This window comes from Hyaena hyaena, unplaced genomic scaffold (assembly GCF_003009895.1).
Source record: "Hyaena hyaena isolate Hyena2069 unplaced genomic scaffold, ASM300989v1 scaffold_274, whole genome shotgun sequence".
Lineage (NCBI taxonomy): Eukaryota > Metazoa > Chordata > Mammalia > Carnivora > Hyaenidae > Hyaena > Hyaena hyaena.
In genome coordinates this window covers 854,983-875,115 of record NW_024080907.1, presented here as the reverse complement: position 1 = coordinate 875,115, position 20,133 = coordinate 854,983, and the positions used below count along the sequence as shown (strand labels likewise).

General features: G+C 35.1%; 1 protein-coding gene across 1 annotated transcript in view; it reads right to left on the bottom strand.

Moving 5' to 3' along the window:
• Positions 1-20,133, bottom strand: part of FBXO11 (F-box protein 11) — an 87,371-nt gene that overhangs the window by 19,837 nt on the left and 47,401 nt on the right. The window contains exons 2-7 of the mRNA XM_039245952.1: positions 4,941-5,068; positions 4,729-4,810; positions 4,185-4,329; positions 2,226-2,355; positions 1,423-1,506; positions 1,211-1,343 (exon numbers count right to left, since the gene is read on the bottom strand). Coding sequence (XP_039101883.1) covers positions 1,211-1,343; positions 1,423-1,506; positions 2,226-2,355; positions 4,185-4,329; positions 4,729-4,810; positions 4,941-5,068 — 702 coding nt within the window. The remainder of the gene's footprint in view (positions 1-1,210; positions 1,344-1,422; positions 1,507-2,225; positions 2,356-4,184; positions 4,330-4,728; positions 4,811-4,940; positions 5,069-20,133) is intronic.

Below are 20,133 nucleotides of genomic sequence, written 5' to 3'. Positions count from 1 at the left end.
GCATAATATGAAGGGGGAAGTTTTAAAAAAACATTAGTATTGAGTAGATAAGAATATTCACTTTATCAGTTAACTATGTTTCACTGGCCTTTACTATATGCAGTCATATTTAATGTGAATATTATTTGAGTATTATACTCAAATTCATATATAATAATATTTCTAATAATATTTAACTACTAATAGTGTTTAGCATCAAATAAATGACATATTAAAAAATGGTTTCTTGTGGAAATAAAATCGCCTCTGGCAGCACCAGAAAAAGAAGCTTAGGGAGAAGAAAGAAGGGGATGATGAGTAGGAAGAGAAGGAGAGAATCCTTCTAATTTAAACTTATTTCCAGTTCTGGCCTTGATTTGGAAAGTACTGCAAGTCACTAGGCAAAATTTTCTATGCCCTCCCCCACTAGTCTCTATTGGCAGTAAATGCAAATTTCAGTTACAAGTAATAAATGCTAGCTATCTTTAAATGGGCCAGGTACAGTGTCCTTAAAAAAAGCAGCAGAAATCTTGAAAATGACTGATCAGTGTTCAACAACTATTTCATTACACCAATCTTTAGAAACTTGACTATAAAAACAGCACACAAAAAAATTTACAAAGGAAATCGGTTTCATTAACAAAACAGAAATAAAAACATTAACCATCTTTATTTTCAAATAAAAGACACAAACAAGTATTTTTCTTTTCTTTTTTTTTAAACTTTTTTTTTTTTAATATATTTTTTTTTATTTATTTCTAGGAGAGAGAGAGAGAGAGAGAGAGAGAGACAGCGTGAGCAGGGGAGGGTCAGAGAGAGAGGGAGTCACAGACTGAAACAGGCTCCAGGCTCCGAGCTGGCAGTCAGCACAGAGCCCGACGCGGGGCTTGAACCCACAACCGCGAGATCGTGACCTAAGCGAAAGTTGGACGCTTAACCGACTAAGCCACCCAGGCGCCCTGTATTTTTCTTTTCCTAACGAATAACAAATAAGACAGTTGGACAAGGTATAAACATTAATATATACATCTAAAAAAAAAAGATTCATCTATAATGTTTGAACTTTTATGATTTCATTTCTGTCATATGCAATATTCCTGTTCTTTCTTACCATTAAGGTATTACCAAGGTTCACCTGGATTTTAAGTCATTAGTGCTTAAAAAACAAAGCAAAAAAACCTATTATGTAAATAATATATTAAATTTCTAATGACCATGCATTTCAAAATACCTGCACCAATCATGGTGATTGGCGATTCAATATATATCCACTCATCAGTGTATATTCCAGAATGAACAAAGATAAGTCCATCAAAATGAGCTTCTTGTACCCCACCAAGGGCATCTTCAATTGTATCATAATACTACAAAAAAAAAATAAGTGTCAGTACAGAACTGAAAGATTACCATCTTAAGTCTTATAAAAATACAAATCAAACATACCAACATATTTTCTCTTCCTTTATATCTTGCAGGATTACTGTAGAAATGTTCGGCAAATCCTGGCTTTACATGTGCACCTTTATACTAAAATGTCAAAAAACAAAACAAAACAAAACAAAAATAACCAGAAACAATGACTACTAATATAAACATTACAATTCTAAAGTATTGTATATTTTTATTAAACAGAAAAAAGTTTTTAATTATTCTGATTAATTTTCTGTTGCATACTGCAATGTAAAATCTGAACAGCTTACGACTCAGTAATATCCAGTAAGGACAAAGTTTGTTAATCTCAGCACTACTGATATTTTGGGACAGAAAATTCTTTGTTGTGGGGGTTGTCCTGTGCATCTCTGTTAAAATGTTTAGCAGCACCCCTGGCCTCTACTGACTAGATACCAGTAGAATCCTCTTCTCCACTTGTGACAACCAAAAAGGTCTCCAAACACTGCCAAATGTCCCCTGTGGAGCAAAACCACCCCCAGCTGAGAACCACTCATAGAGGACCACACGAAAATTAAGGTAAATGTGAAACTTTAAGACAACTCTCAACCATCAATAATTTAAGAAAAGGTTCAGAGAGATCCATATAAAGTTTAACTGCTCTTAGGCTACTGATGCTTACTGCCACTGTTTAAATTATTAATAAATATATCAGCAGTGAAAAGAATTACTGAACATTCTGTTGACTGATAAATATTCATTGGCTTAGAACCTATTCTTGAGTTTAGTTTTTTAAAAAGAAACTTCTGGTTACAAATATACAGTATAAATCAATATTTTCCATTTATACTTCATACCAACTGCTGGAAACTCTCTTTCCAAGGATTTGGATGTTCATATTCTTCTGGATTAATCTGGTAGAATTTGCCAGGTTCAGGATGCATCATAGGGCGAGTATATTCGAAAACTTCCATGTATAATCGTTTCCTGGAGGAGGAGAGGAATGAAAGATTTCTTCATAAAATGTCCTTTAAAACAACTTTAAAAACTATCTGATGCTTTAAAACACTTAAGAATATAAAAAACCAAAATTTTAAATGTAAATGGTTTTTGGCTAAAATAATATAACTACATATAGGGGTGCCTGGGTGGCTAACTCAGCTGAGCATCTGGCTTCAGCTCAGATCCTGATCTCACAGTCAAGTTTGAGCCCAGTGTTGGGCTCTATGCTGACAGCTTAGAGCCTGGAGCCTGCTAAGGATTTTGTGTCTTTCTCTCTCTCTGCTCCCTCCACCACTTGTACGCTGTCTCTCTCTCTCTCTCAAAAATAAACAAACATTAAAAAAATTTTTTTTTAAATTTATAACTACATACAGAATATAGTCCACCTCCTCAAATAAAAAAGGGTCAATTCTTCAAAATTTGCTTAGGGGATAAAAGGCCACACTTACCATAAATGGCTCATACAGTTATTATTTAAAAAGATGGCTTTCGGGTTGCCTGGGGGCTCAGTCAGTTAAGCACCCAACTCTTGGTTTCGACTCAGATCATGATCTCATGATTTGTGAGATCAAGTATGGCATTGTGAGGCCGCTGATGTGGGGCCTGCTTGGGATTCTCTTTCCCTGTTTCTGTCCCTCCCCTGCTCACACACGTGCACGGTCTCTCAAAATAAACAAACTTTGAAAAAAATAATTAAAGCATGGCTTTCAGTAAAATACTCTGAACTTATTAACTCTTTGTATATCTTTATATGCTATTATCAGGATCCATCAAATCTCAGAAATGTACTGATAGTAACTATTACCACTTCCTATAAAAAGCAGTATTTCAGCCTTTTTATCTACAGATAGTTTCATTTATTACAGTTGTGATTATATAGTATATAAAATTCTGTATTCTGCTCTTCTCAAAAAATTTTTAGAACATAACAGCATTTTACCATGTTATTAGCAACTCTTGTAAAAATCACTATTAACTGCCTATATCATCCTCCAAGTAGACATCACATTGTTAGTCCAATCCTTACTTCTAGACATTTATGAGGTTATTTCTAATTTTCCCTATAACTGAGCCATTATGAAAAATTTGTACATAAGGAAAAAATTTCCGGAAGTGAATTACATTGGTCAAAGGGCTTGCATAAAGGCTGATAAATACAACCATCAAAATCAGTGATGTAACACAGTTTTCCAAAAGCGATGTAACAAAATCTACACTCTCATTAAACTATCAGTTTGAATCACCTGTTTTTTCTTAAAAAATTACCTATTTGAAATTAGACATAGCTCTGTTTCTAAAAGGCTTAAATTTCTTTTTTTTTTTTTTAAATAGTTTATTGTCAAGTTGGTTTCCATATAACACCGAGTGCTCATCCTCACAAATGCCCTCCTCCCTGCCCATCACCCCCCTTCTTCTCCTCCCCTATCCCATCTGCCCTCATTTTGTTCTTGGCATTCAAGAGTCTCTCATGGTTTGCCTCCCTCCCTCTCCCCCACTATTTTTCCCCTTCTTCTCCCCCATGGTCCTCTGTAAAAAGCTTAAATTTAAATGAACATTTACCATAATCACTCAGTTGCTATTAAGTAATAAATAGCAGAGAAAGTACTTCCTTTCTTGTTTATAAATACTGCTTGGACCAACAACCTACGTTTGTGATAAACAGGTAACGTGGAATTTATAAGCTTTCTAATTTTGTTCCAACTGTTTAATTTTAACTACCAACTCACACTTCAACTTCCCTACCATCTTTAGTGTTTGGGGCAGTAAATAATATATATATATCTCAAGATGATAAGAAATAAATTTCCACTTACCATAAAATTGGATCATTAGCAAGCTCACTGAAGCGTTTACACACACAAGCTGCTCTACAAAGATCCTGTTCCAGCAAGTAAGAGAAGATTTTTAGAACCACTTCATCTGGCAGTTTCTCCTGAAGATACTGTTCAGCAGGTGCTGCTAAAAAGAGATTAACAAACAGAATATAAACAATCTATTTATTGTGCTAGTGACAACTTTCTCACTATTTAAGAAGCATTATTTTCATTTTATCTTATGAACAGCTTTTATTTTTGATAACAATCATTTTATACACATTTTGCTTTCATAGATAATACACACGTTTGCTATCTTTTGTCCTAACTTAAGTATTCTTTCTTTTAGCTTTATGCACCATTTCAGAAACTGGTTAAACAATTAAAGTCAAAAGAGTGAGATCAGTTTCTCATGTTTATTCTATAATATCACCTTCTCAATCCCCAATATACCATTAACCTATATATAATAAAATTTTAATTTTTGGTATCAAACAAAATTAAAAGATTTAACTCTGTCCCTTAGTTTTCCCAAAGGAAATACCAGATAGATCTTGTGATTTTCCAGATACTCTTGCACGTTTTGCACGATGGCCAAAATTTTCTGTCGTTGAAGTTGAGGCACCCTTCAAAAACAAAATGAAAACTAATTAAGCAAATATTTTTACCATACATAATCATTACTTCTAAAAAATGGCAGCATTTCCCTTTTTTGTTTCTTAGCAATTCTTTCATTACAAAAAGAAAAGCAGTTACCTCCATACTGCTCTTTGTAGGACACGCTGTTCTTTTTGGCAAAAGAGTTTTTCTACGAAGTTGGTATGGACTATTTTGTGCACCAGGACCTGATTCTTCAGCAACCATATCTGCAGGTACATCATCATCTGTTATAAACAAAAGCAGTATGAAAAATGACACCCGTTTTTTAAAAAAAGCAGTATGGATGCTTTATATTTTTAAGGATGCTTTATACTATGGATGCAGTATATTTTTAAGAAGCTTCATAAATTTGATAGGGGGAGAAGGGGCAGGTACAACTTTTATATAAAATTCCAGCCAACTGGATAAACATCTGAAAGAAATGTTAGACTTCTAGTTCATTTCTTCAAAACAAATTCCAAAATAGAGCATATATTCAAGCACAAAAAAACTGAATCACTAAAGGAAAACAAAGGTAATTATTTTTTATAATGCTAAAGTGGAGAAGTAGAACACAAAATTTGGAAGGCATTAAAAAAAAGTGAGGAGCATGTTCACTTGATGAGGTGGGAAGACTTACTACTACATGGTTATAGCCCAAGTAGGTGAGGAGAGTAGCTTGGCAAGAGGTATCAGAATCAAAGTGGGATGAGCAGGGTATCTATGGAGAGGGACAGCTAAGTGTAGGTATCAGATATCAAGTAGGATGAAAACAACATTTTGCAGACGGTGGTCTGGCATAGGGTGCTGGAGCTCAAGAGGGGTAAGAAGGAAGCTGGTGTGGGGAGAGGGGGTGGCCTGAAATGGAGAGTCACAGCAAAAGCAAGGAGAGAAGGGCATACAGGAGAAGGGATGGTGGAATAATTAATTAAATAGAATAAGTAAATAGAATAATGAAAGCCAGGTTTCTGTCAAAGAAGAGAGTTAAATTATAAAAAGAAAACTAGAATAAGTCCTTTGGTGTTAAGACTGGAATTAGAGGTATCAATGTGAATTCATGGTATTTAATACTTAAATACACATGTAAATGTTTAGATGTAGGTAAATGTACCTGCATATATTTCCTAGCTCTGTCCACTGACAGAGCCTAGAAGCAGTGATACTCCAGTACCAATGAGTATGACTAGCATCTAGATCTTGGCTTCTGAATAACATTTTTTATAAAAAGGATAAGGGCTCCTTGGAGAAATGGTTGATTTTAGGCTGGTGGAAATTATAAAATGAGCCTGGAATATCTTGTAGCAGAAAGAAGAAAATGCTCAAAGAATGATGAGGACGTATCAAAAATGACACAGAGATCAGCTTAAGTGATCACTCACTAGTAAAATTATAATGGAACATCAAATTCATAATGATAGTAAAGGTTATAATCTAATGAATAGAAAGCAACCTATAAATTCATAGTTAGAGATAAATAGTAAACTTTAAAGTTTGATATGGAATGGCACGTTTGAGGTGCCCCCCCATACTTATTAAGTAGAAAGGGAAAAATAGTAACTCGATAGCAGAGATGCCCATCAGACATTGCCTTAATCAAGTGATCAAAGTGAATATAATCAATAGGACAAACTGAAACTCTGTGCCACCCGAGAGCATACAACAGGATCACAACTTCTATGATAAAGATACATAACCTAAGTTTAATGTGAAGAAACCTCAAACAAGCCCAGATTTGTTCTGTTTTGTATAATCTTCAAAATTGTCAAAGTCATGAAAGTCAAGCAAAGTCTAATGGAACTGTTCCAGGTTGAAGAATATGGAAGAGATACAGCAACTAATATGGTTCTGAACTGGATCCTTTCGCTAAAAATTTGCCATTATGACAATTAGTGCAACTTGAATGGGAGTCAAAAGATTAGAAGGCAGTAATGGATCAATGTTAACTTTCGGATTTTAACAGCTGTAATATAATGATTTAGGAGAATATCCTTGTTTGTAGGAAATACACTGAAGCATTATTAGGAGGTGGCAGGATAACAAGCTGGCAACTTTTGTGGGGATTCAGAGGGAAAAAACCTTCCTCATACTGTACTTTTAACTTAAAAAAAAAAAAAAGCTACTAGGTTCACCTAGCTGGCTCAGTCAGTTGAGTGTCCAACTGTAGCTCTGGTCATGATCTCACCCCTCATGAGTTCAAGCCCCGCAATGGGCTTCACTGCTTGTCAGCTCACAGCCTGGAGCCTGCTTCAGATTCTGCGTCCCTCTCTCTCTCTGCCCTTCCCCTACTTGTTCTCATTCTCTCTCTCTCCCCGCCTTCCCAATAAATATATTGTTTTTTCAAAATGCGAATCAATTTGCATAATATATAAAAAGTTTTCAAATTCTGCTTGGAAAATGAATACTATAAACATAATCAAAGGAGCAACCTATTCGGAAAAAATATTTACAATATATGTCACAGAAGGGTAATTTCCTTACTTTATCTGCATGTCTACAAATCAATATGGAAAAGAAATAGAAAATTAGGGCAAGGACATGAATAGACAAATCAGAATTAAGTTTAAATGCTAATAAAAATGACAATGAGATTAAAAAAATATATTTATATATTTTGAAAGAGCATGCAGATGAGAGAGAGAGAGAGAGAGAGAATATCCCAAGAATCATGGGGCTCGATCTTATGAACCATAAAATCATGACGTGACCTAAATCAAGAGCTGGATGCTTAACCCATTGAGCCACCCAGGTGACCTGACAGTGAGATTTTTTATGTAGCAAATTATCAAATATCAAAAAGCACAATCAAATACTAGTATCAATAAAGGATAAAATGAGGGGAAAAAAATCCTAATTGCTTTAAGGAGAGCAACTTGGCAACAGCTATTACTACCAAGCAATTCCATTTCTGGGAACTGATTCTACAACTATATTCACCCATGTGGGCTAAGTAGTATGTACCAAGATATTTACTGCAGTGCTGTTTGTAATACTGCAGGATAACAATCAAAATGTTCATAAGTAACTGTTAAATAAACTTTGGTACAGCTATACAATAGACTGTTTTGTGGTCATTACAAAATACAAAGGGGGGGTGCGCCTGGGTGGCTCGGTCAGCTGAGTGTCCGACTTTAGCTCAAGTCATGATCTAGTGGTTCATGGGTTCAAGCCCCACACTGGGCTCACTGCTGACAGTGCAGAGCCCACTTCAGATCCTCTGTCTCCCTCTCTCTCTTCCCCTTCTTCCTCACTCAGGCTAAGATAAACGAACATTAAAAAAAAAAAAGATTGTTTTATCACTGGTCACTTTTAAAAATTTCTGTACAATTACTCAAGTTGTTTCAGGTTCTAGGCCATATGCCTAGGTCTTAATGCTAGTTCTATTTTGGAAAGGCCTAAGACCACATATCTCCCATGCCCATATACGCACTAAAATTCCACCCCAGATCCCTTAGGGCACATAGTCCAGAATCAAAAGGTCCCTGTGCTACTTTATATAGCAGCACCTACTTCTACTTACTGCTTTGATTTGACTTCTCTCATTTCTGGCTTCCTTTTCTTCTTTCCTTCTTTAGAGCTTTAGCTAATGCATTTACACTTCTGTCCTTGTCCTGTGTTAGATTTTTTTATGTTTGTGGTATGTATGCATTTGGGGATGATATCTCTATCAGCCTGGTTTATAACGCTGCTAGCAATCAGTTTCTACAACACTCAAAAAAGTACATTCCCAAACCTTTTCATCCTATACAACCTTCTCTCTCACCCCACTCTTATTCCTGTTTAAAATCTATAGATCTTGGGGCACCTAGGTGGCTCAGTTGGTTGAGTGCCCAACTCCCGATTTCAGCTCAGGTCATGATCCCTGGATCATGGGAATTGAGCCCTGCACTGGGCTCTGTGCTAAGCGTAGAGCGTTCTTGAGGCGCGCACACGCTTCCTCTCCCTCTGTCCCCCCCCTTCCCCACTGGCACCTTCTCTCTAAAAAACAAACAAAATCCCCCAAATCTATAGATCTTATTATTATAGATACCTAACTCATCCACCCATCCCACCCTGGAATCCTTTCCTTCTCACTGTCAACACTGCAAATATTAAAGGCTGAAAAGTAAGGAATTCAGAGGTACTAACAGAAAGAAAAGGTGTTGGTTAATTCAGCTACACTCTGAAGTTCACACCAAACAAATGCACGAAGCTACATAATTTGAATTGTGTAATGCCATGGTAACCTCAACTTTCCATCTCGAAACACTGTCTTGTTCTAAAGCATTCAAGGCTCAATTCTTTTTGTAGTTGTTTTCTTCTTCCCCCCAAAGCTCAGTTCTAAAAGAACTGTTATTTGTGCTGAGGTAAAGAATTTGTGCTAAATTTCTATATAGTTCTCATAATAAATTAACCACTGACTGTTCTAAGAATAAAGTACAGTGCTGGAAAGTATTTCAAAAGGGGTCATTCTGAAAAGATCACCTGGCCCTATCATAATATGAAGCAAAGGAGAAAGATTAAAAAAAAAAAAAAAAAAAGCCTCTAGTCATTAGTAGTCTCATTTTTTGAATTCCTGTAGTACTGTATAAGTACCATATATTCTTTGCTATATCACAGCTGCCTTATGTTATTATTTACTTTTTGGAATATGCCATATTTTCTTAAAAAAAAAAAAAAAAAAAAGCAAAGCTCTGAGGGCCAGGGTCTCATTTATATTCTTTCTCAGTGTCTACTTTGTTGTCCACTAGGTACTCAAGAAATGTTGATTCACATCTACAGAGACCCCTTTAGTTTTATTCAATTCAAGGAATTTTTCCCAGAAAAACCATCACGAGTGGTGAACTATGATGACTTTACCTACTACTTTACAAAATGAAACTCCGAACAGGAATTGCATCACTTCTTTCTACCTCCCAACTCCAATGAAGTCATATACATGCACATCTATTATTTTTTGTTTCCCCTCTAAAATTATGGAGGAGTGTTCCCCAAGATAGAATTGGCACATATGAGGCAAACAAAAAATTTGTTAAATAAATAAATGAAACAATGAATAAAGTGAATGATCAATGGTGACTGTCAAACTAGCTCCAATCCAAGAATCAAGAAATCATAAAATATTAGTTATGGCTTTCTTCTAACAACAAAGTCTAAAAGCAAGTCCTCAAAATATTTTGTTGAAAATTTTTAACTTTATAGTTTCACTTTTACATAATATTAGAATGTCCATATTTAAATGCGAAGTTGTAATCTAAGACTAAAAAAATAAAATCTCAATATGAAAAACGCTCAATTTCAACCATAATTTACAGAAAACATAATTTTCAGTTAGGAAATGTTCTCAACCAGAGATGTCTAATAGAAACAGAATGTGACCCATATACGTAAATTTTTTTAAGTTTATTTTTTTAGTAATCTCTTTATCTAACATGGGGCTCAAACTCACAACCCCGAGATCACAAGTCATGTGCTCTTTGAGCCAACCAAGCACCCCACATAAGTAATTTTTAATATTCTACTAGCTGTATGTTTTTGGACTTTATTTTACTTACTTATTTAATACAGTTTATTGTCAAGTTGGTTTCCATATAACACCCAGTGCTCATTCTAGTAGCTGTATTGTTTTAAAAAGTGCAATTAATTCTAATTTAACTACATATCTAAAATTTATTTCAACTTGCAGCCAATATAAAATTGAGATATTTTACATTCCTTTTTCATACCAAATCTTGAAATCAGGATTTACTTTTAACACATTTATTTTCAGACATACCATATATCAAATGCTCAACAGTAACATGTGACTAGTGACTTCCCTAATTGGATAGTGTACACACATACCCCCACACATTTTATTAAGGCCTTATCAGTGCTCAAAAAAGATAAAGTTAGTGTGCAGTTTAAAGGAATGCAACATACACACATGCACAGATTTAATTTTGTGATTTTAGATTTTACTGTAAACCTTACATAAATATACCAGAGTCTTCACTATTAATAGGAACCAAGGTTTAAGTAAAGCCTTCTGGAAAATAAGCACAATTCTTTAGCTAAAAAATAATCTTTGAAATTATATATAATGAAAATTTATATTAGGCTTCATTGAAACAAAAGAAGAGACTTAAGTCTATACATTCTGAAACTATGAATACCTTAATTTTTATATACTTAACTATCTTAAAGGTTTATAAAAAAGCGTACTACTGCTTGGATGGGGTTCAAAGTCTATACACTTTAGGTTATACACTAACCTAAAGTTAGAGTTTATGGAAATTAATTTACAGGTTTTTTTTTTTACCCCCCACAAATATCATCTATATTTCACATTACTTACCCATAGCCACAGATCAGATTGGACACTTAAGCAAATCTGTGCTAGTAACTGTGTGTTTAGAAACAGCTCCCAGTCTCACATTGTAAAGAACCACACTTGACAACTGTTTCTAACACAGTTGGGAACTACCACAGCTTTTTCCAACTACTAAAAAAATCCACTGAATAAACTGAAATCAAGATAAAATTCATTTAAAATGTTCTTAACTTAAATATTTTACTTAAAACTTAAGCATTTTTTTCCTTAAGTATTTTAAGGTAGGGAGTCCAGGAATAAAGTCATAATAAAACTTTTTAAAAAGCTTGACTTGCAGGGCGCCTGGGTGGCTTAGTCGGTTTAGCTTCCGACTTTCGCTTAGGTCTTGATCTTTTTGTTTGTGGGTTCGAGCCCCGCTTCTGGCTCTGTGCTGACTGCCAGCTCAGAGCCTGGAGCCTGTTTCGGAGTCTGTGTCTCCCTCTCTCTCTGGCCCTCCCCTGCTCACGCTGTCTCTCTCTCTCTCCTAGAAATAAATATATTTTAAAAAAAAAAAAGCTTGACTTGCTATACTCAGGTGTTTCTAATTATATAGAGATACAAACTTTAAAAATTGTAATTATTCAAGATACTATTAAATACTTCCATTCATGTATTTAGTTATTAATTCCACACATATACACACACTTATGGATTTCCACAACATGAACTATAGGGATTATCTAACACTGGTCAAAGTATTTACACGTGACCACTGAATAATAATCTTTAGAAGCCACTTCTGTGATATTTATTATAAAGATTTACTGAAAACTCAAACAAGGTTTCATGTCAACAGAAAAAAACTAGACCAACTCATTCTAAACTGCCTGACATGAAGTACGTTCAGCAAGTATTTGCTGAATAAATGTAGAAAGAACAAACGAATGTGCCATGCACCACATGAGTTATTGGTGAGACAGAGCAACCATTAATTCTTTGAATGTCTGGTAGAATTTCCCAGTGGAACAGTCTGATCCTGGACTTTTGGGAGGTTTTTGATTACTGAGTCAATCTCCTTACTAGCAATTCATCTGTTCAAATTTTCTCCTTCATCATGATTCAGTCTTGCTAGGTTGTATATTTCTAGGAATTTATCCATTTCTTCTAGGTTGTCCAACTTGTTGGCATACAACTTCATTCTAATTTATTCCAATCGTAAAACAAAAAACAAAAAAAAATCTCCCAATCCTTTGTATTTCTGCGCTCTCAGTTGTAATATTTCCTCTTTCATTTTTTATTTTATTTGTGCCCTCTTTCCTTTTGTCTTGGTAAGTCTAGCTAAAGATTTGTCAATTTTGGTATCATTTCAAAGAACCAATTCTTAGTTTCTTTAATCTTTTCTATTGTCTTTTGAGTCTCTGTTTTATTTTTATGTCTTTCTACTTTCTTTTTTAAAGTTTATGTATTTTTTATTATAATAGCATATAGTGCAACAATGATTTCAGGAGTAGATTCCTTAATGCCCCTTATCCCTTTAGACACCCCCCCCACAACCCCTCCAGTAACCCTCTGTTTGTTTTCCATATTTAAGAGTCTCTTATGTTTTGTCCCCCTCTCTGTTTTCATATTATTTTTGCTTCCCTTCCCTTCTGTTCATCTGTTTTGTATCTTAAAGTCCTCATATGAGTAAAGTCATGATATTTGTCTTTCTCTAATTTCACTTAGCATAAAGCCTCTGGTTCCATCCACACAGCTGCAAATGGCAAGATCTCATTCGTTTTTATTGCCGTGTAATACTCCATTGTGTGTGTGTGTGTGTGTGTGTACACATATACATACATACTACATCTTCTTTATCCATTCATCTGTTGATGGATGAGCTCTTTCCATATTTTAGCTATTGTTGATAGTACTGCTATAAAATCGGAGTGCATGTGCCCCTCTGAAACAGCATACCTGTATCCCTTGGATAAAATATCTACTACTGCAATTGCTGGGTCATAGGGTAGTTCTATTTTTAATTTTCTGAGGAACCTCCCTACTGTTTTCCAGAGTGGCTGCACCAGTTTGTATTCCCACCAGCAGTGTGAAAGAGATCCTCTTTCTCCATGTCCTGGCCAACATCTGTTGTTTCCTGAGATGTTAATGTGAGCCATTCTGACAGGTGTGAGGTGTTATCTCAATGTGGTTTTGATTTGTATTTCCCAGATGATGAGTGACGTTGAGCGTTTTTTTCCTGAGTTGGTTGGCCATTTGGGTGTCTTCTTTGGAGAAGTGTCTATTCATGTCTTTTGCCCATTTCTTCCCTGGATTATTTATTTTTTGGATGTTGAGTTTGATAAGTTCTTTATAGGTTCTGGATACTAACCCTTTATCTAATATGTCATTTGCAAATATCTTCACCCATTCCGTTGGTTACCTTTTAGTTTTGCTGTTGTTTTCTTTGCTGTGCAGAAGCTTTTTATTTTGATGAGTTCCCAATAGTTCATGTTTGCTTTTGTTTCCCTTTCTCCACAGACATGTTAAGAAGTTGCTGTGGCCAAGGTCAAAGAGGTTTTTGCCTGCTTTCTCCTCTAGGATTTTGAGGGCTTCCTGTCTTACGTTTACGTCTTTCATCCATTTTGAGTTTATTTTTGTGTATGGTGTAAGAGAGTGGTCCAAGTTCCTTTATCTGCATGTCACTGTCTAATTTTCCTAGCACCACTTGCTGAAGAGACGGTCTTTATTCCACTGGATATTTTTTCCTGCTTTGTCAAAGATGAGTTGGCCAAACGTTTGTGGGCCCATTTCTGGGTTCTCTATTCTGTTCCACCGATCTGAGTGTCTGTTTTTGTGCCAGTACTGAGTCTCTATTTTATTATTTTCTGCTTTAATCTTTGTTATTCTCTTTCTTGTACTAAATTTGGGCTTTATTTGCTCTTTTCCTAGTTCCTTGAAATATAAAGTTGTTTTAGACTTTTGTTTCTTGAGGTAGGCATTTATTGCCACAAGTTTTCCTTTTGAACTGCTCCCATAAATCTGTCATTTCCATTCCATTTTTATTTGTCTCAAAGTATTTTTTGATTTCTCTTTTGATTTCTTCTTTGACCCACTGGTTTTTCAGTAGCATACTATTTAATCTCCACAAATTTGTGAATTCTCCAGTCTTATTTGTGTAATTAATTTTCTAGTTTCATACCATAGTGGTTGGAAAAGATACCTGATAGGATTTCAATCCTCTTCAATTTATTAGAACTTGTTTTGCAGCCCAACATATAATCTATTTTGGAAAATGAGTCTCTTGTAAGGCAGCAGCATATGATGGGTCTTCCTCCTTTTATGATGGGTTCTTGTTATGTTTTACAAGCATTCAAAGAATTAATATCCATCTTTCTAGGCTCTTTCAAAAACAGAAGAGGACAAAACTCTTCCAAAGTCATTTTACAAGGAAGACATTACCTTGATAGCAAAACGAGATAAGGATGCCACAAGAAAATTATTGCCCAATATCCCTGATGAACATAAACATAAAAATCTTCAATGAACATCAGCAAACTGAATTCAACAATACATCAAAACGATCAGACACCATGATCAAATGGGATTAATTCCAGGGATGCAAGATGGCTCAACAGCTGCACATCAATGTGATACACCATGTTAACAAAATAAAGGATAAAAATCATATGATCATCTCAATAGATGCAGAAATGGCACCTGACAAAATTCAACATCCATTTATGATAAAAACTCTGAGCAGTGGGTAGAGATGGAACATATCTCAGTAAAGACCGTACAAGACAAGCTAACAGACTCAATGGTGAAAAGCTAAATGCTTTTCCTCTAAAACCAGGAACAAGACCAATATGCTCACTCTTGCCACTTTTATTCAACACAGTATTGGAAATCTTAGCCAGAGCAATTAGGTAAGACAAATAAAGGTATCTAAATTGGAAAGGAAGAAGTAAAACTTTCACTATTTACAGATGACATTATATTATATATAGAAGACCCTAAAAACATCAAAAAATTGTTAGAATAAATTCAATAAAGTCTCAGGATACAAAGCCAATATTAAAAAATGTGTTGCATACATGAAGAATTAACTATTAAAAATTTTTAAAAATCCTATTTACAAATGCACCAAAACCAATAAAATACCCAAGAGTAAATTTAATTAAGGACGTAAAAGGCCTATATACTAAAAACTACAAGACATTAATGAAAGAAATTGAAGACACAATTAAATGGAAAGATATTCTGTGCTCATGGATTGGAAAAATTAGTACTATTAAGATGTCCATACTACTCAAAGCAATATACAGATTCAATACAATCCCTCTCATAATCCCAATGGCATTTTTCACAGAAAGAGAACAAACAATTCTAAAATTTATATGGAAGCATAAAAGACCCTGAATAGCCAAAGCAATCCTGAGAGAAAACAAAGCTGGAGGCATCAAGCTCTCGGATTTCAAACTATATTACAAAAACATAGTAATTAAAACAGTACTACGTTGGCATAAAAAGACACATAGATCAATGGAACAGAACAGAGGACCCAGAAATAAACCCACACACATAAGGTCAATTAATTTACAATAAAGGAGCCAAGAATACATATGGGAGAAAGGACACAATAAATTGGACAGCCACATGCAGAAGAATGAAACTGAACTACTAGCTTACAGTATACACAAAAATAAACTCAAAATGGATTAAAAATTTCAAACCATAAATCTCCTAGAAGAAAACATAGACAGTAAACTCCTTGACACAGGTCCTAGCAATGATTTTTTTTTTAATTTGACACCCAAAGCAAAACCAACAAAAGCAAAAATTAACAAGTGGGTATACCTCAAACTAAAAAGCTTCTGCACAGCAAAGGGAACCACAAAATGAAAAAGCAACATATTGAATGGAAGAAAATATTTGTAAAACATGTTATCTGATGAAGAACTAATATACAAAACATATAGAGAATTCCAACAACTCAACAGCAAAACAAAAATGAAACCCGAACAATCCAATTTTCTTTGGGAAAATGCTGACCTACAGAAGGCCAACAGGTACATGAAAAAAAAGTCAACATTATTAATCATTAGGGGATGCAAATAAAAATCACAATGAGATATCACGTCACATGTGTTAGAATGGCTATTATCAAAACGACTAGAATAACAAATGTTGGTGAGGATGTAGAGAAAAAGGATCCTTGGGGTGCCTAGGAGGGTCAGTCAGTTAAGCATGTGAGGTTGCATCTGACTCTTGATTTCGACTCAGGTCATGATGTCAAGGGTTCATGAATTCAAGCCTCACATCAAACTCTGCAACGACAGTGTGGAGCCTGCTTGAGATTCTCTCTCTCTCTGCCCCTCCCCTACTCGCTCACTCTCTCTTTCTGAAAATAAATAAATGAAATTTTTTAAAAACCCCAAAAGATGTCTTGTGCACTTCTGGTAGGAATGTAAACTGGTACAACCACTACAGAAAAAAGTATGGAGGTTCCTTAACAAATTAAAAGTAGAATTACCATATGATCCAGCAATTCCACTTCTCGACATTTACATGAAGAAAACAAAAACACTAACTTGAAAACATGTCTCCACCTCCCACCGCATATTCACTGCAGCATTATTTACAATAGCTAAATAAAGAAACAACCTAAGTGTCCAATGATTGATGAATTGATGAAGAAATTGTATATATATACAACAGAATGTTATTCAGTCATGGAAAAGGATGAAATCTTACTATTTGTGAAAACACAGATAGATCTTGAAGGCATTCTGCTAAGTGATATAAATCAGATGAAGAAAAGACAACTACCATATGATTTCTCTTACATGTGGAATCTAAAAGAACAAAAATAAAAAACTCCAAACACTAAACCAAACCACCCCCTGAAAACCAAGTTCATAAATACAGACAACAGGTTGATAGTTGCCAGAGGCAGAGGTTGGATGGTAGGAGAAATAGATAAACTGTTTTTATCTTCAGGCTAAATACGTTGAAAAAATAAGTGCAATTTTAATTAAGAGAAGGAGAAGGAGAGGGAGAGGAAGGAAGGAAGGAAGGAAGGCAGGCAGGCAGGCAGGCAGGCAGGCCAGCCTGAAGAAAGTAGCTCCAAAGTTGTTGGCAAACCATAAAAGAAAAAAAAAAAAAAAGAAATAAAACAGAACAACCAAACAGAATATTATACTTGCCCTCCAAAAATTCAGGAGAGATGCAGACAATGAAAAAGGCAATAACAATACAGTATGTCACATGCTCTAACAGGGATAAGCAGAATGTACTATGGAAATATACAAGAATATCTAATCCAATATAAGATGATGTTGGAGTATGATCCTGGGGTATTATTAGTGAAGGTTTCTTGAAAAAAAATTCCAAACTGAGATGGATGACAACTGGGAGTCAATCAAGCAGAAAGAATAGTGTGTGTCAAAATCTGAAGGTGCACACCTTCAGCACAGGTCTCAAGGAACTACAAGTTGTTCTATATGGCTGTACCATGTAACAGGGGCTGGATTATGTAGCAGATGGTGCTAAATTTAGATGTTATCTTGAAGGCCAAGGATTATTACTGAATGTTTTTGTTTTTAAGTTTATTTCTTTTGAGAGAAAGAAATGGACAGGGGCAGAGAGAGACAGACAGACAGACAGACAGAGTCCTCAGCAGGCTCCACATTGTCAGTGCAAAGCCTGATGCAAGGCCGGAACTCATGAACCATGAGATCATGGCCTGAGCCGAAGCCAGATGCTTAACCGACTGAGCCACCAGGCACCCCACCACTGAATGGCTTTAAATAGAACAGCAAGCAACATGTTCTGATTTGTGTTTTAGGAAAATTACCGACAGTCTAAAAACAATTGGAAATGGATGGCAATGGTGGTGGTAGATCAGTTTAGGAGGCTATGACAAGTAATACAAATGAGAAGAGATAAACCTGGCTTGACTATGGTGATAAAAAAGGAAGAAGTGAATAGATCTGAGATACATGCACAATGTAAATTCTAGATTTGAGATACATGCAGAAGATAAATTCATAAAACTTGATGAGTGAATGGATATGAGGGTGGGTAGAGAAGAGGATGCAGCCAGGAGTAATACTGATTTGGGCAATCCAATGGATGGTGGTGCCATGTGACCTTTGTGGGCAAGCTAGGGATGGAGAGGAGGGGAAAAGATGAGTTCAGGTTTTGGTGTTGAGTTTTGAGGTACTGTGGGACATACAAGTAGAGATTTTCAACAAAACTCAAGTTCCAATGAGTAATCTGAAGAGAGAGAATTTTATCAATCTACAAATATACTATAGTAGGAGCAGAGAGTCACAAAGTATAGATTTAGGTATCCTTATTTACATACTATGATATAATATAGATGCTTGATGGTAACGTGCTATATCCAACCCTGGAGAAAAAGCTATATAATATATAATGAATTGTTAACTACTGAGGTCAAAATTATCAATACCATATATAAAAATTATCTGTGGGTCCCATAATTGACAAGAGTTCATAATTCTAGCTAGCTTGATGAAAAATAAAAGAAAATCCTTGACTGACAACTACTAAATCAAGGATTGACATCCTCTGGGAATAGCTTAGCTGTTTTCATTCTTCCCTGTTACATATTACATTCTGCTCTAAGACATTTTCTCCTATTGCTTTTGGAGAAAGGAGTATAGAATAACCTCACCCCCAAAATGGAACATTTACAATTTTTTCTTCCACTCTCGTATGTTTACCTCCAATTTTACAATTTGCATATTTCTTAAACTGACAAAATTCATAAAATAATGAAATCAATCTTTACTATTTTATTAAACAGGAAAAAATGTCTTTAAAGTTAGCAAGTTTCATAAATTTTAAGTAGCTTTGAAAGTTCATTTGGGGGTGCCTGGGTGGCTCAGTCAGTTAAGTGTCTGACTTCAGCTCAGGTCATGATCTCATAGTTTGTGGGTTCAAGCCCTGCATCAGGCTCTGTGCTGACAGCTCACAGCCTGGAGCCTGCTTCAGATTCTGTGTCTCCCTCTCTCTCTACCCCTCCCCCACTTGCACTCTGTCTCTCAGAAATAAATCTTAAAAAAAAAGTTCATTTAGATAATGACAGTACTCAAAAGCAGCATTACATCTCAAGTAGAAGCTGATGACGACCAGGGAATCAAGTGAATCATTAATTTAAGATCAGAATGACCATGGCACCAAGTCAGCAATTAAGACAAACCTAATTAATTATGGGCTAATCTAGGATTCATGTAAGTCAGCAATTTTTTAAAACCTGTTCTTTTTCAACTATTTGTTAGTCACTATGCATATAAAGATCTGCTTGATCCAGTAGGAAGCTAGACATACAAACAACTGAATCACTATAATAACCACCATACTAAAGGCACACACAAAGTATTAGAAAAATATGAGGGAGGATACACTAATCACCATATGTACACAGCTTAAAAGAAAAACAATTTAGCTTATTCCTAATTTTATTTTCACATTAAACTTAGAAATTTTTAGAAATGCCTTTTATTAGTTTAGTTTTATAGAGAAGGAATACCAGGAGAGTAAAGTATGAAAATCAAAACAAGAATAAGACCATTATTGTCTAACAAGCATTAAATGCTTAACCTTTGTTGTCAACTCACTTGAGAAACCATTTTTCTCAAGAAAACGGACCTCATGGAAGGGAGGGGAAGCAGAGCATCATCAGTTCTCTTTCTTTGATGGTTTCAAAGTTAGAGCATAATTTCTGAAACTGCATGATTTCTAGTAATGTTTTACAGATTAAGAGATTACCTGACAGGAAAGAATATTATGAGCCTGTTTTACTGACTGAGCACCTGTGACCCATTAAAGTTCAGGGAAATGCTGAAGATTAGAAAATTAGTAAGTGGTAGCAAAGTAAGTTGACTCCAAATACAATGCTGGTTATGTATGTATGTATGTTTGTATGTTTGTATGTATGTATATGTATATATGTATGTAATTTGGATGTCTCAGAAGTTTATTTTATAATACAAATGATAATAGTAATTGGACTAATAGTAGTAGCAGCAGTAT